The sequence below is a fragment of the Hemiscyllium ocellatum genome, chromosome 5, assembly GCF_020745735.1.
Source record: "Hemiscyllium ocellatum isolate sHemOce1 chromosome 5, sHemOce1.pat.X.cur, whole genome shotgun sequence".
Lineage (NCBI taxonomy): Eukaryota > Metazoa > Chordata > Chondrichthyes > Orectolobiformes > Hemiscylliidae > Hemiscyllium > Hemiscyllium ocellatum.
In genome coordinates this window covers 122318330-122336225 of record NC_083405.1, presented here as the reverse complement: position 1 = coordinate 122336225, position 17896 = coordinate 122318330, and the positions used below count along the sequence as shown (strand labels likewise).

Sequence of the window (17896 nt, the reverse complement as noted above, 5' to 3'; positions counted from 1 at the left end):
ATGTGTTTAGCTTCATCTGGAGTATTGCATCCAGTTCTAGGTACTGCATTTAAGGGAGGATTTGAAGGCATTAGGTAATTTGCAGAACTGATTCATGATACTGTTTCTGGAGATGAAAAACTTGAATTTCATGGATTGATTGGAGAAGATTATTCTTGGAGAAGATTAAGAAGAAATTTGATGTAGGTTCTCAAAATCATTAGGGGTCCTGAAAGAGTAAATGGAGAGAAACTATTCCCGTTGGCGTTTTCTGTAGTTCTAAGGAAGGGTCACTTGATCCAAAATGTATAATCTGCTTTCTCTCCACAGATGCTGTCAGACCTGCTGAGCTTTTCCAGCAATATCTGTTGTTTTTGATTTACAGCATCCATGGTCCTTTCGTTTGTTATAAGAGAAGGAAGGTTTTGTTATAACTGTACATAGCACTAGTATGATGATGCTGCTCCTTCAAGAAGGTTATTCTGTCCTTGTGTTTTGAGAGGAGTCATAAAGGCAGAGGTGCTGAAGTATTTGAACTGGCTATTTTAATAATGGCTAACAGATGTTGCCTAAGTTAACAATCAGAAAAAGCTTTCAGGTTTTTTTTAAAATAAAAAAAACTTGTACTGAAAGGAGAGAGGCCAGTTCTTCCAGTTAAAGGATTCTTTCTAGTTTCGGGTTAGTTTTAGCTGGGGACCCAAGAAACAACTCCATACTGATTCTCTCTTTCTCTCTGACATCTCTCTCCTGGAAGAAACAGTATTTAAATTACTTTTTTGCCAAGGGGTGCATTTATGGGATATTGCAACATCCTTAAAGGCTTAACCCTCTAAAGTTAGCATAGGTTCAAATGGAGATTGAACGCATTCTCCAAGATGACATAATCAAAGTGAGTTGCAGAGACTGGGGCTCACCCATAGGAATGGTTCCAAAAGCAGATGGAACCCAATGGTTATGTGTGGACTATCGCAAAGTCAATGCAGTACAAAGTCTGATTCATATCCGATTCCACGTTTGGAAGACTGTGTTGAAAAGGTGGGACAAACAACTTATATTTCTCACTCAGAGAATACTGGCAGGTACCTTTGTCTGAAAGAGCAAAGTCAACTTTGACTTTCGCATTGCCGATTGGACTGTATTGGTTTAAAGTCATGCCATTTGATACGAAATATGCACCAGCCATAATTCAAAGACTAACCAATAAGGTCACTTCTGGTTTACCAAATTGTGTGGTAAGTATTGATGACCTGGTGATTTTTAGTCGCATGTTGGAGGAACATTTGCAACATTTATCAGAATTATTTGATCAACTTCGGAAGCAGGCTTGATGATAAACCTAGCGAAAAGTGAATTTGTGAAAGCCCAAGTCACCTTCCTGGGCCATGTTATTGGACATGGAGAAATGGCCCCGAGAATGCAAAAACAAAGGTAATTGGTGAGTTTCCCATACCATCGACAAAAAGAGCAGTACTACGATTCTGGAATTGAATGGATTTTATCGGAAGCTCATACCAAATTTTAGCAGTGTGGTTGCTCCACTCATTGTATTACTAAAGGAAGGCAAAAGGTTTCAGTGGACAGGAGACTGTCAGAAGGTATTTGACAGCCTGAAAGCTGTGTTAATCACTGTCCCAGTATTAGCCAGACCTAATTAAGCAAAGCCATTCAAGATGTCTATCAATGTGAGTGATGTGGGTATCGGTGCTGTGCTATTACAAGCAAATGATGAGAAGATAGAAAAACCTTTCAGATATTTCTCCAGGAAACTGAACCTTCATCAGCAGAAATATTCAACTGTAGAGAAAGAGACTTTGAGCTTGGTGTTGGCATTACAACATTTCAATGTTTATGTTATGAGTAATGTATTTGAGAGAATCAAATACACTGAAGTTTGTGGAGAAATTTAAGGACAAAAATTCCAGACTGTTTAGATGGAGCTTGTTATTACTGCCATTTAATTTGAAAATTGTGCATTTGGCAGGATGCGAAAACGTGATTACCTATGCATTGTTGAAACTTGGATGAGAAATGGAGGCGTTCGGTGGCAGGAGTAAACGGACGGAAGTAGAATGTAGTAGTGCATGTTTGTATGTATACAGTCAATTCCTGGTCAATGGCTCATTCCTGATGAAGGGCTCTGGCCCGAAACGTCGAATTTCCTGTTCCTTGGATGCTGCCTAACCTGCTGTGCTTTAAGCAGCAACACATTTTCAGCTGTATACAGTCAATGTAATGTATATGTGTTATTGTGTACAAACAACGAAAGATTAAGTAGTTTTAAAATGAAGCCATCTTTGGATATTGATGGCTCTTTTTTAAGGGGGGTGGTGTGATGATGCTGCTCTTTTAACAAGGTTATTCTGTCCTTGGATATTTTTGAGAGGGGTCATAAAGGTAGAGGTGCTGAATTGTCTGAATTGGCTACTTTAATAATGGCTAACAAATGCTGCCTAAGTCAGTAATCAGAAAAGGCTTTCAGGCTTTTTTTGAACACTTGTACAATGAAAGGGGAGTGGCCAGTTCTCCTAGTTCAGTTTTCTAGTTTTGCCTTAGTTTTAGCTGGGGACCCAAAAAACAGCTCCATGCTGATCCCCTGTTTCTCTGACATCTCTCTCCTGTAAGAACATGTGTTTGAATTTATCATTTTTGCCAAAGGGTGTGTTAATGTGATGTTGTCGGAAATTGTAACAGCTTTGTTAAGTTGCACTTTCATGTTGATTGTGTTTTTAAGTAGTTATGTTATTTTAAATTTGGTTTTCTTCGGTTTTTATGTAAATAATTTTTGTTTTGTTTAAAACCGAGTGGTTTGACCAGCTGTGTTGCTTCTGGAATATTCACCTTACATTGTTTGTATGCATAAATCATTGTGATAGATCATTTGATGCACATTTATATTATTGCTGAGAAGTTTGTAAGGTGTGTTTTTTTTTCCTCCTGGGAGAGTTTAGGACCAGAAAGCATAGTCTTATAATAAGTAGTCGTTCTTTTAAGATAAGGATGTAGTAGAATTTCTTCTCTGAGGGTGTTAACCTGTGGAATTCGTACCACAGAGGGCTGTTGAGACCTGGTCATTGAGTATATTCAAGGCTGAGATTGACTAAGGTTTAATCAGTCAGGGAATTAGGTTATAGGCAAAAAGACTGAAAGTGAGGTTGAGGATTATCAAATCAGCCATGATTGTATTGAATGGTGGAGCAGATTTGATGGGTTGAATGGCCTACATGTGCTCCTATGTCTTATGACACAGATTTCAATGAGCCAAAAGAACCAGAGATTTTCTGTTTCATGCAACAGTTTTTGTGATCTTCAATCTTCATTGCCTAAAAGAAGATGATTGTAATGCAATGGAAAGTTTTTTAAAAAATCGGATTATTACTGAAACAAAGCCGTCGATAGAGTTGCTGGGAAGCAACAAAGGAAATGGACTAATTAGACAGCTCTTTTCAAGAAGCAGCAGGGCACATTGGCTCAATGCCCTCCTTTGTTTGGTTCACTGCTGATTTTGTGCCATTTGTAAAGGCTTTTATTGGAGCAATTTAAATGTATTGTCTTTATTTACCTCATGAAGGGCTGAGAAATGTTCATTTTCAATTCTCTTAAATAATTGTTTGTATGCATAAATCATTGTGATAGATAATTTGATGCACATTTATATTGTTGCTGAGAAGTTTGTGTAAATACAGTCACTTGGCTTTTATTATTTCCTGTTACTACTGGTTGAAAACCTTGCCCTTTTTGCAGAATCAATGTTTGTTCTCCTTAAACTGAATAAATAAGATATCAAGTAGTTATTGCTAGCTTCTATCATTCACGTACATTAGTTACCATGGTTACTTTGAGCTATAAGCTTTTTAAAGTTTGCCACATTACAATAATGCTAATACATTGACTGTATTTAAGTGGGTGCAATTAATATTAATCTTGTGTTTTATACCTCCCCAGGTATAGCCATTAAAGAATCAACCAAGATAGGTGACCATGCGCAGCGAAGATTGGTGAGGGGAGTGGATGACCTAGACTTTTACATTGGTGATGAAACTGTAGATAAACCAACGTATACCACAAAGGTTATTTTTAAATTTTACTCTTTCTTGTTGTCAATATATAATTGCAGCTGAGCTATGAGGTTGATGTGGCCAGCAATTTTTCTTGATGTAAAAGGAAAAAAAGTATTGTACTATATGGGCAGCCACTTAACTCTTTCTCTTGTTTCACAAGGCTGATTACAGGCACTCATTTTAGAGATGTCAGATCATTTGTGCTGCTATACTGTAAAAAACTGTGGAACAGGTTATAAACCAATCCTACAAGGGTGTTGATAAGTGAACATAGATTAATGAAATAAAAATTACTTGTGTCTATGTAGGTATTTCTGTGTAATAATTTGGACATATTGACACTCCTAAAGTTTCACCTTGCTGACATAGCTTTTCCTTGGGGCAAAGCTGATGAGTGACCGAAGGATTTTAATGTTTGTTGAAAATTTCTCTTTGAAGCATTGCATAGAATTTACAGCACACAATGTGCCTATATTGGTTTTTAGTCACCACACAACCTTGCATTCTAACACCGTGTGGGCGGCAGGGTGGCACAGTGCTGCCTCACAGTGCATGAGACCCGGGTTCAATTCCTGACTCAGGCGACAGACTGTGTGGAGTTTGCACGTTCTCCCCGTGTCTGCGTGGGTTTCCTCCGGGTGCTCCGGTTTCCTCCCACAGTCCAAAGATGTGCTGGTCAGGTGAATTGGCCATGCTAAATTGCCTGCAGTGTTAGGTAAGGGGTAAATGTAGGGGTATGGGTGGGTTGAGCTTCGGTGGGTCCGTGTGGACTTGTTGGGCCGAAGGGCCTGTTTCCACACTGTAAGTAATCTAATCTAATCAAAACCATATCAGCATACTTTCTGTTCTCCTCACCCATCATGTTATCCAGCTTCTTATTGATCAATTTTCTGATCTTTGTCTTGGTACTCAATTTAGTTATGATTTCCACATCTCTAGGTAAAGATATATATTGTTACCTTCACCTTAAAGTATAGGGCACAACTTCAACCAAGCCACTCATGATCCTGATTTGGAAATATATTGCTGCTACCTCAAGATCACTGGATAGAAGTTCTGGAATGCCTTCCCTCATTACTGCAGTGGTTAAGGCAGCAGCTCATGACCTCCTTCAAGGGCAACTATAGATAGACATTAAATGTGATTGTCGGGGCTGAGCTCACCACTCTCTGTAACTGCCTCTAATCTGAATGATACAATGCCATACCAGGTAGTGATACATCAAGACAGAATGCTCTCGATGGCGTACATATTAAAGTTAGATTAGATTAGATTAGATTACTTACAGTGTGGAAACAGGCCCTTCGGCCCAACAAGTCCACACCGACCCGCCAAAGCGCAACCCACCCATACCCCTACATTTACCCCTTACCTAACACTACGGGCAATTTAGCATGGCCAATTCACCTGACCCGCATATCTTTGTGACTGTGGGAGGAAACTGGAGTACCCGGAGGAAACCCACGCAGACACGTGGAGAACGTGCAAACTCTACACAGTCAGTCGCCTGAGTCGGGAATTGAACCCGGGTCTCTGGTGCTGTGAGGCAGCGGTGCTAACCACTGTGCCACCGTGCCGCCCGTTAGCAAGGGTATTTGCCATCATTTCAAATTTTCTCAGCTGCCTGAGAAAGAAGAGACATTGTTGGGCCTTTGTAACCAGTGCGTCCACGTGAATAGTCCAAGAAACTTGTTGTGGATGGCTATTCCCAGGAGCTTGACACTCTCCACTTGTTCCACATCTGTCCTGTTAATGTGTACGTGTAAGGATGAAATATTGTCCCCAATCTTCACTAATTGTGGCCTGTAGGTCAGGAAACTGAGGATCCAGTTGCAGAGAATGGGGCTTAGTCCGAGATCACTAAGTTTAGTAATCAGTCTCGAGGGGATAATAGTGTTGAAGGCTGAACTGTAGTCAATGAGTAGGATTCTTACATAGCTGTTCTTGGTGTTAAGATGTCCTAGGGAGGAGTGAAGGGCAAGTGATATGGCATCTGATATGGATCTGTTGGTCCGATAGGCAAATTGGAGTGGGCCAAGAGTAGTGAGGAGGCTGGAGTTGATTAATGCCATGACCAGCCTTTCAAAACACTTCATGACCACCAAAGTTAAGGCCACTGAGCGGGAGTCATTGAGACATGCTGTGTGAGCCTTATTAGGCGCAGGGATGATGTTGACCCTCTTGAAACAGGCAGAGACAGTTGCCTGCTGCTGGGAGAGGTTGAAGATGTCTGAGAAGATCTCTGCCAGTTGATCTGCGCATGCTTTGAGTGCATGGCCTGGTATTCTGTCTGGTCCCATCACTTTCCTTGAATTCACACAATGGAAAACTGATCCGACCTTTGATGCAGTGACTGTTGGAATAGGTTTGTCAGGGCTTGTTGGAATAGGTGTTACCTCTCTGCCGAAATTCTGCTCAAAGCGAGCATAGAAGGCATTGAGACGATCTGGGAGGGATATGTCATCGTCTGCTATCTTGCACTGTCTCTTTTAGAACCCGTGATGTCATTCAGTCCTTGCCATAGTTGCTGGGTGTCTGTCTGAGTCTCTCATTTGGGTCGATATTGGTCCTTGGCTGTCTTAATGGCTCTACAAAGGTCATACTTGGATTCCATATATTTAGTTGGGTCTCCTGACCTGAAGGCCTCACGCCTGGCTTTTAGCAGGTTCTGTATGTACTGATTCATCCAGGGTATCCTGTTGGGGAACATCCGGATTGACTACCTCGGTCTGCAGACCTCCACACACTTGCTGATAAAGTCTGTGATGGTGGTGGCGCACTTGTCCAAGGTACCTGCAGATTGTTTGAACATGGCCCAATCAGCTGATTCCAGACAGCACCGGAGTTGATCCTCTGCCTCCTCTGACCAGCACTAGACCTATATCTGCGAGGGGGTCTTCTGCTTGACCTTTTGCCTGTATTTCAAGAGAAGAACAAGGCATTGTGGTCAGAGTTCCCAAAATGATGGCAGGGGATAGAACAGTGGGCAATTTTCACAATGGTGTAGCAGTGGTCTGAAATGTTTGGACCCCTGGTGGTGTTGGAAGTGATATACTAATAGAAGACAGGGCTTTGGAATAAGGGTTGAGAGTGTAGTGCTGAGAGCACAGCAGGTCAGGCAGCATCCGAGGAGCATAAAGAATGAGGCTTGTGGGCCGGGGGTTGAGAGATAGAAGGGAGGAGGGTGGGGTTGGGGGGAAGATAGCTGAGAAAGAGGTAGATGGATGAAGGTGAGGGAGAAGGTGATAGGTCAGAGGGGTGAGTGATGGACAGGTAAGGAGAATGGTGCCAAGTTGGAGGCTTGGGATTGAGCTAGTGTGGGGGGTGGAGAATGAGGAAACTTTTGAAATCCACATTGATCCCATGTGGTGTCAGGGTCCCAAGGCAGAATATGAGGCGTTCATCCTTCAGGCGTCGGGTGGTAAAGATTTGGTGGTGGAGGAGGCCCAGGATCTGCATGTTCTTAACATAGAACATTACAGCGCACTACAGACCCTTCGCCCTCGATGTTGCGCCGACCTGTCATACCAATCTGAAGCCCATCTAGCCTACACTATTCCATGTACGTCCATATACCTGTCCAACGACGACTTAAATGCACTTAAAGTTGGCAAATCAACTACCATTGCAGGCAAAGCATTCCATGCCCTTACTACTCTCTGAGTAAAGAAACTACCTCTGACATCTGTCCTATATCTATCACCCCTCAATTTAAGGCTATGCCTCTTTGTGCTCGCCGTCACCATACTTGGAAAAAGGCTCTCCCTGTCCACCCTATCTAACCCTCTGATCATCTTATATGTCTCTATTAAGTCACCTCTCAACCTTCTTCTCTCCAATGAAAACAGCCTCAAGTCCCTCAGCCTTTTCTCGTAAGACCTTCCCTCCATACCAGGCAACATCCTAGTAAATCTCCTCTGCACCCTTTCCAAAGCTTCCACATCCTTCTTATAATGTGGTGATCAGGACTGTACACAACACTCCAAGTGCGGCTGCACCAGAGTTTTGTACAGCTGTAGCATAACCTCATGGTTCCGGAACTCGATCTCTCTATTATTAAAGGCTAAAATACTGTGTGCCTTCTTAACAACCCTGTCAACCTGGGTGGCAACTTTCAAGAATCTGTGTACCTGGACACCGAGATCTCTCTGCTCACCTACACTACCAAGAATCTTACTATTAGCCCATTACTTTGCATTCCGGTTACTCTGACCAAAGTGAATCACCTCACACTTGTCCGCATTAAACTCCATTTGCCACCTGTCAATCCAGCTCTGCAGCTTATCCATGTCTCTCTGTAACCTACAACATCCTTCTTCACTATCCACAACTCCACTGACCTTAGTGTCGTCTGCAAATTTACTAACCCACTCTTCTACACCTTCGTCCAGGTCATTTACAAAAATGACAAACAGCAATGGACCCAACACTGACCCTTGCGGTACACTCCTTGACGGAGTGAGAGGGGCAGTTGAAGTGTTGGATGCTGCCTAACCTGGTGTGCTTTCCCAACAACACACTGTCAACTCTGACCTCCAGCATCTGCAGTCCTCACTTTCTTCTAGTTGGAATAAGGGGGGTATTTCAGGCTAGCAGCCCTTTACTAGTGAAGTGCCCCAGGGATCATTGCTGGGTCCACAAGTATTTCCAACGTATGTTAATGACTTAGATGAGGAAAGTGAGAAAGCAAGTGTTAAGGATGACACGAAGTCTAAGGGAGGATATAGACAGGTTCAATGAGTGAGCAAAAGGTTGGAAGATAAGATTATAACAGAATTAGTCCATTCAGCTCTTGAGTCTATTGCATTATTTGATGATGACTAATGTGTTTCTCAACCTCATTCTTCTGCTCCCAGTAACCTTTGATGTCCTTACTGATTAAAAATGTGTCTTAAATAGTCAATGACTCAGCCTTCAGAACCTTCTGCAGCAATGAGTCCCAAAGAGAGAGTTGATAGTCTAGTAGTGTTATCACTGTACTGTTGGTCCAGGGACCTGGTTAATGTTCTGGAATTCTGGGCTCAGATCTTGTCATGGTATGTGGTGGAATTTGAATTCAATAAAAATATGGAATTAAGAGTTTAATGGTGGCTATAAATCCATTGTCAGCAGAGGCCATCTGATTCACTGCTGATCCTTTAGGGAGAGAGAGGCTCATCCTTACCTGGTCTGGTCACTTACATGTGGCTGCAGACACACAGCAATGTGGCTGATGTTTGACTGCCCTCTTGGCAATTACATGTCCTTTGAATACTCCCATTTCCTTCATACCAAAAGGGTAGCCATGGGCACCCACACGAGCACCAACTGTGCCTGCCTCTTTATAGGATACATAAAATAGTCCATCTTCCGCAGTTACATCAGCACCATCCCCCACCTCTTCCTCCTGAATGACTGTATCAGCACCACCTCATGCTCCCATGAGGAGATTGAACAGTTCCTCAAATTTACTGACATCTTCCACTCTGACTTAAGTTCACCTGGACCATCTCGGACACCTCCTTCCCCTTCCTGGACCCCTCCACCTCCATCTCTGGCAACCTACTCAACACGGACATCAATTTTAAACTCACTGACTTCCACATCTACTTGGACTACACCACCTCCCATCCCACCTCCTGTAAGAATGTGATCCCTTACTCCCAATTCCTCTGCCTCCGTCGTATCTGCTCCCAGGGGAGCAATTCCACTGCAGTGCATCCCAGATGGCTTCCTATTTAAAGGACCACAATTCCCCCTTCCATGTAATCAACAATGCCTTTCAGCGCATTTCCTCTACTTCTTGCACCTCCACCCTTGTCCACCCCTCCAACTGCAACAAGTATAGAACCCTGCTGGTCCTCACCTTCCACCCCACTAATACAGGACATTATTCTCCACCATTTCTGCCACCTACAAACAGATCCCACCACCAGAGACATATTTACCTCCCCACCACATTTGCCTCCCATGATTCCCTCACTAGGTCCACGCCCCCCCTCTCTACCAACCAACCCCCCACACCTGGCACCTTCCCTTGCTGCCGCAAGAGGCGTAAAGCCTGCCCAATGTCTCCCCCCTCACCTCTGCTCAAGGCCCCAAAGGATCTTTTCACATTTGGCAGAAGTGTCCCTGCACATCCACCTACCTCATCTACTGTGTCCATTGCTCTCGGTGTGGTTGCCTCTACATTGGGCAGATAGGATGCCAACTCATGGAGCATTTCAGAGAACATCTCTGGGATACACGCACCATACAATCCCACCACTTCAATTCTCCCTTCCACTCCATCAAGGATATGCAAGTCCTGGGCTTCCTCCACAATCGAACTACTGGGAGAAAAACGCCTTATCTTCTGCCTTGGGACCCTTAAAGTACATAGCATAAACATTGACCTCACTAGTTACCGAATCTCTCCTCCCCCACCCCATCTCAGATCCAACCCTCCAACTTGGCACCGACCTCTTGACCTGCCCCAGCTGCCTGTCCTCCTTCCTGCCTATCTGTTCCAGTCTCCCCACTGACTTATAACAATCACTCCCTCACCTGCATTTATCTTTTGCTTTCCCAGCTAGCTTCCTCCCAGCTCCATCCCCACACTCCTATTTATCTCTCAGCCCCCTTCCCCCCATTCCTGAAGAAGGGCTTATGCCGGAAATGTCAACTGTCCTGCTCCTCAGATGCCTCCTGACCTGCTGTGCTTTTCCAGTGCCACAGTTTGCGACTCTGACTCTCCAGCATCTGCAGTCAGATCTCTTGCCCTCTGGGCAATTAAGACACTGCCCTAAGGAAGGCCTGTGTGATTTCTTGGTGCTGAGATGACTGACTTCCAACTACCTCAATAATATTCTTATGTGCTTGGTATGATTTTCACCCCTGATTTCATTGATTACAGTTTTGGTTGGGCATCTTGATGCCATATTCAATCAAATACAGCCTATGTTCGGACAAAGTCAGGAACGATGCCAGACGCTTAGTGATCCTGGCAGAATCTCCGGACTGCAGACTAAATGATCCTGGCAGAAAACCTATGATGTAAGGGGTAACATATTGACATGGATTGAAGATTGGCTTGCTAACAGGAAGCAGAATAGGAATAAATGCTTCTTTTTCAGGCTGGCAGAATGTCATGGATGGTGTACAACAAGGGTGAGTTCTGGGGCCTCAATTCTTTAAAATGTATATAAATGACTTGGAAGAAGGGATTGTATGTATGGTGGCTAAATTACCTGATGATACAAAGATAAGTAAGGAAAACAAGTTGTAAAGCCTACAAAGGATACAATAAGGGAATGGGCTATGGTCTAGCAAATGGAGTATAATGTAGAAGAGTGTGAAATTGTCCATCATGACAGAAAGCATAAAAAAGAAATGCATTATTTAAATGGTGAGAGGTTGCAGAGCACTGACATGCAGAGTCATCTGGATATCCTGGTGTATGAATTACAGAAGGTTAGAATGCAGATACAGCAAGAAATCAGGACAGCAAATAGAATGTTATAGTTTATTGCAAGGGACATTGAATATAAAAGTAAGAAGTGTATGTTCAATTATAAATGGTGAGATCAAATCAGGAATATTGTGTATAGTACTGGTCAATGTACTTATGCATGTCTTATTAGTACTTATACATTTAATGTTAAGGTACTAGGGAGTGTTGCTGAACAAAGAGACCTTGGAGTGCAGGTTCATAGCTCCTTGAAAGTGGAGTTGCAGGTAGATAGGATAGTGAAGAAGGCGTTTGGTATGCTTTCCATTATTGGTCAGAGTATTGAATACAGGAATTGGGAGGTCATGTTGCGGCTTTACAGGACATTGGTTAGGCCACTGTTGGAATATTGTGTGCAATTCTGGTCTCTTTCCTATCGGAAAGATGTTGTGAAACTTGAAAGGGTTCAGAAAAGATTTACAAGGATGTTGCCAGGGTTGGAGGATTTAAGCTATAGGGAGAGGCTGAACAGACTGGGGCTGTTTTCCCTGGAGCGCCGGAGCCTGAGGGATGACCTGATAGTGATTTACAAAATGATGAGGGGCATGGATAGGGTAAATAGGCAAAGTGTTTTCCCTGGGGTCGGGGAGTCCAGAACCAAAGGGCATAGGTTTAGGGTGAGAGGGGAAAGATAGAAAAGAGACCTAAGGGGCAACTTTTTCACACAGAGGGTGATACTTGTATGGAATGAGCTGCCAGAGGAAGTGGTGGAGGCTGGTACAATTGCAACATTTAAGAGGCATTTGGATGGGTATATGAATAGGAAGGGTTTGGAGGGATATGGGTTGGGTGCTGGCAGGTGGGACTAGATTGGGTTGGGATATCTGGTCAGCATGGACGGGTTGGATCGAAGGGTCTGTTTCCATGCTGTACATCTCTATGACTCTATGACTCTAAGGATGTTAATGCATTGGAAACAATTCAGAGAAGATTTACAAGGTGAATGCCTGGAATGTATGGACTGCCTTATGAGGTGAGGCTAGACCTGGCCTGTAACCTCTGGAGTTTAGAAGTATCAGAAGTGACTTAATTGGAACACACAAGTTCCTGAGGGAACTTGACTGATTGGATGTTGAAGCATGTTTTTTCTTGTGGGACAATGTAGAAATATGAATCTTAGTTTGAAAATAAGAGGTTGAACATTTAAAACAGGGATGAGGAGAAAACCTGTTCAAGGGTTGAGTGTCTTTGGAATATGTTTCCTTAAAAGGTAATGGATGCAGAACCTTTAAACATTCTTAACAGAGAGGTAGCTAGATCATTGATGGAAGATTATTGGGGATATACATGAATATAGGGTTGAAAATCAGATCAGGTATAATCTTATTGAATGGTAGAACAGGCTCAAAGGGCGAAGTGGCCTACTCTTGTTCCTTGACTGTATATTGTGTGTTCGTAGAACCCTATCTGGGTGACATTGAGAAAATTATTGCTGGGTGATAGTTTTGCCTTACTTGATATCAATTGCAGTCACTCTTGATTCACCTCTGGAATTCAGCTGTTTCATCCAAGTAATAAGAGCAGAAGTTGATTGGCACTAACTGAACCAAAATTGGAATGAATAAAGTTGGCTGAAGGCTGGCATCTATGATGCTCGGGAACTCTAGAGAGGCTGAGATGAATCATCCATTCAAAACTCCTAGGTATAAATCATTACAAATGCTTTAACATTAACTTTTGCCCTGATGTGTTGGGCTTCCCCATCATTGTGTTTGAGGATATTTGTGGAGCTTTCTCAACTAGTGATTTATTTAATTATTCACCATATTTCACGATTGGATGTAGCAGAACTACAGAGCTTAGATTTGATTTGTTGGTTATGGAATCTCTTAGCTCTGTTATTTGTAGCTTATGCTGTTTGGCATACAAATAGTTTCAACATGGACTCTAAACCACATTCAGACCAACATAATTTGGACCTGAACAGGACAATTAGTACAGACGACAAATTCAAAACCTCCAGTAACGGTTCTCCTTTCGGATCCTCCACTCCACACTCGCAGCCACGCGCTGCCACCTTATCTCTCTACAGTCAGCCCTGCCTCAACTGAAGGCTACACTCTTTCAGAACTGCAAAAGACCCCTACTGTATTATATCCTCAGAAGGATTCATACACTTAACAAACAGTTTTTCTACACCATTTCAAACATCAAAAACTGTAAGTACAAAAACTTTCATATACCCACCTCAATAGTTGGCATCCCTCGAACATTCCAGAAGCTTCCCCAACCTTTGGAACTGCTCGGCCGCCAACAGTCACGAGACCATGCCAGCCATCATCACCGCGACAAACGGTGACGTCACCTCTGTCCCCGCCGCCCAACAGCCCACAGTCGCGGCTGATCATGCTGCCTCCGCGACCGCTGGTCAGACTACAGCAGCCGCAAACATCAGCCAGACAACCGCCACCATGACAGCTACAAGATCAGCTGCTGCTGAGATCAATGCAAGGCCCAACTGGAACTCTACGCCTCCTCTGTTGTCGCCGCCGCAGCCACTTCTGCCCCCTCTGATATCACCCACACCACATGTTCCATGATTTCCATCCCCTTTGTGGGTCACTATCGCAGCCACTTCTGCCCCCAACTACATCACTTACACTGTGTATTTCGCCACGTCTGACCCCTACATCATCACTGACGCCATGCGTTCCACCCCCGCAGCTGCTGCCGTCACAACTACTTCTGCCCCGACCGACGCCACTCACCTGAACACCGCCAATATGTCCCCCCCCAGATCCCACTGTCACCACCTCTGCTCCCCCAGAGCCCCGGGGTGAGTATCACTTCTGTTAATGAGGTGCCCACCAGTTGCCCCACTACCATGCCCACTCCAGTTACAGTCTCTGCCCCCATTCCCAGCTCCAGCCCTATACCAGGTCCTAGCTCCCAGCCCTGCCAAGTTTTCATCATCCCCCAGACCTCCCCCTCACTGAGGACAAATGATCAATCCTCAGCAAAGGCCTTACCTTTATCCCACTCTGTTCACAAATCAACAAATTCAACATGTGTTGTGTTGTCAGGCTTTTCTTCCACTGCCTCTGCCTCCAAGCTTACTTTTTCAATCAAGACTCCTGCCCACCTTCTGAGGACCCCTTCACCCGGCTCCAACACTCCCCATCCACCTGGACACCCCGTGACAGTCTGTTACCCACCCTCGAACTCTTTATTTCCAAATGTTGCCGAGACATTGACTGCCTCAACCTGTCCACCACCCTCACCTACTCCAACCTCTCACCCTCACAACATGCAGCCCTCCACTCTCTTTGCTCCAACCCCAATCTCACCATCAAATTAGCAGTCAGGGGGATACAGTGTTGATTTGGTGCACTGGCCTCTACACCACTGAAGCAAGGCGCCGAGTTGAAGATACCTCCTCCTCTTGCTCCCTCAACCACGACCTCATCTCCCATTACCAAACCATTGTCTTCCAGACCTTACACAACCTCATCACCTCAAGGGATCTCCCACCCACAACTTCCAACCTCATAGTTTGGGAACCCTTCACTGCCTGGTTCTTCCTCCTATCCAAGATCCACAAGCCTAACTACCTCGGCCATCTTATCGTCTCAGCCTGCTCCTACCCCACCGAATTCATCTCCACATACCTCGGTACTGTCCTATCCCCCCAGTCCAGGAACTCTCCAAATAGATTCGCGACTCCACCCATCTTATCCTCAACAATTTTTCCTTCAAATCCTCCCACTTCCTTCAGACGAAAGGGGTAGCTATGGGCTCCTGCCTGGGCCCCAGCTATGCCTGTTTCTTTGACAGGTACATGGGACAGTCTATCTTCTGTAGTTATACCACTCCCCACCTTTTCCTCCGCCGCACAGATGACTCCATTGGCGCCACCTTGTGTTCCCATAATGAGGTTGAACAGTTCATCAACTTCAACACATTCCACCCCGACTTTAAATTCACCTGGACTATCTCTGACACCTCTCTCCCGTTTCTGGACCTCTCCATCTCCATCAACGGTGACCGACTCAACACTGACACTTTCTACAATCTCAACGACTCCCACAGCTACCTGGATTACACTTCCTCCCATCTTGCTTCCTGCAAAAATGCTATCCCTTATTCCCAATTCCCCCAGAAGGATCAGTTCCACCACAGATCATACCAGATGACCTCCTTCTTTAAAGATCGCAATCTCCCCTCTTATGTAGTTGATGATGCCCTGCAGCGCATCTCATCCACTTCCCTCACCTCTGACCTTGAAGCCCACCCCTCCAACCGCAACAAGGATAGAACCCCCGCTCCTCACCTTCCACCCCACCAACCTCTGTATACATCGCATCATCCTCCACTATTTCCGCCACCTACAAACGGACCCCACTACCAGAGATATAGTTCCCTCCCCACCCCTATCCGCTTTCAGTATAAGACCATTCCCTCTGCCACTCCCTCATCAGGTCTACATTCCCCACCAACCTACCTTCCCCTGTCACTGCAGGAATTGCAAAACCTGCGTCCATACTTCCCCCCCTCACTTCCATCCAAGGTTCCCAAAGAAGCCTTCCACATCCATCAAAGTTTCACCTGCACTTCCACACATGTAATTTACTGTATCCGTTGCTTTTGATGCAGTCTGCTTTACATTGGGAAGGCTATTTGCACAGCCCTTCAGGGAATATGTCCAGGACACCTGCACCAACTAATCCCACCGCCCTGTGGCCGAGCACTTCAACTCCTCCTCCCATTCTGCCAAGGATATGCAGGTTCCAGACCTCCTCCATCACTGTTCCCTAACCACCTGTTGCCTTGAGGAAGAACGCCTCATCTTCCACCTTGGGACCCTCCAACCGCATGGCATCTATGTGGATTTCACCAGTTTCCTCATTTTCCCTCCCCCCACCTTACCCTCGTTCCAACCTTCTAGCTCAGTGCCATCCTCATAACCTGTCCCATCTGTCCATCTTCCTTCCCACCTATCTGCACCACCCTCCCCTCTGATCTATCACCTTTACCCCCACTGGCAACCACCTATAGCACTCTCAGCTATCGTGCCCCAGCCCCACCTCTCTCCCATTTATCTCTCCACCCCAGAGGCTCGCAGCCTCAATCCTGATTAAGGGATTTTGCCCAAAATGTTGATTTTTCTCCTCCTTGAATGCTGCCTGACTGCTGTGCTTTTCCAGCATCACACTTTTGACTCTAATCTCCAGCATCAGCAGTACTTACTTTCACCTATACAAATGGTTCTGTTTTGTAGCTTCACCAGTTTGACACCTCATTTTTAGCTTTGTGTAGTGCTATTCCTGGCATGCCTTTTTGCATGTATGCTTGGGACATAAGTCAGGCTATGATGTTCTGGAATGTATTGGAGTATAGTTCCACTGATGCTAATGGCTTGCAAAACTGTTACAGCATTGGTGAACCCATCTGCTAATTAAACCAAATACCCAGAAAAGCTCACCTCACCTCATAATCTGTTAAAGTATGAGTGACAGAGAACTCCCAAATTCCACGATTTGAAGAAAAATAATATCAATTTATTCCTTAACTCTTAAACTGAACATTAAATAACAACTATTTACAAATCTAAGCCCCCTTTCTCTTAAGAACATATGAACTAGAAACAGGAGTAAGCTATCTATAACTGCTTATTATCTGCCTTCAACTCTATAATAACATACTATTCCAATAACATATTAACATTACATAAACTTAATTTCAAAACCAGATAACAGCTGTCATTATCAGTGTCTGTCTTCCTCTGGAAGAAGGTTTCTCTGAGTCGTCTTTTGTCTTTTATTGCAATGTTATTTCATATGAACAAGGCACCTTTGGTAGAGAGTGGTTAGAATGGCAGTCTCCCTTGATGGCAGTTTACTCTCAATGGCAGCTTCCTTTCTGTCTAACTTTCAAAATGCTTGCTTCTTTATACCGCCAGCATCGGATCATCTCACTTGTTCGATTTTGGCAAAACAATAAATATAAACTTTATTGGCTTTTAGTATTCTGGGGCCTAATTTAAGCTGATTGATTAAATTTGAATTGTTGTGAAAACAGCAATCCACTCAGGTGTCCATTTCACAGACAAATGTTGCATATTTTCAATTTTCCAGTACACTGTATGACTGCCATCTAATCATATGATAGGTGTGTTTAAGTTCTCAGTGCAAAATAGCATTCACTCTCTCTTAAAAGTATAGTACACACCTTCAACTTCATAATAAAACTTCATAGAAGCCCAATTTTGAGTTGTTACATCTATTGGAAATAACTCCCAATTTGTATAATGATTGTGCCATTCTACATAGTGGAGGGTATCCTCAATATGAAGTCAGGACTTTGTTCCCATAGGACTGTGTAATTGTCACTTTTACTGATGCAGATGCATCTGCAGCAAGCAGATTGGTGAAGGTGAGGTCAAGTGTGTTCT

The 17896-nt window shown here is 44.1% G+C and overlaps 1 protein-coding gene across 2 annotated transcripts in view; it reads left to right on the top strand.

Moving 5' to 3' along the window:
* The window catches only part of LOC132816149 (actin-related protein 3B-like), a 181096-nt gene that overhangs the window by 63672 nt on the left and 99528 nt on the right, over positions 1–17896 (top strand). For both annotated transcript variants that reach the window (XM_060825623.1, XM_060825622.1), the window contains exon 3: positions 3922–4046. In XM_060825623.1, the coding sequence (XP_060681606.1) occupies positions 3922–4046 (125 nt within the window). The remainder of the gene's footprint in view (positions 1–3921; positions 4047–17896) is intronic.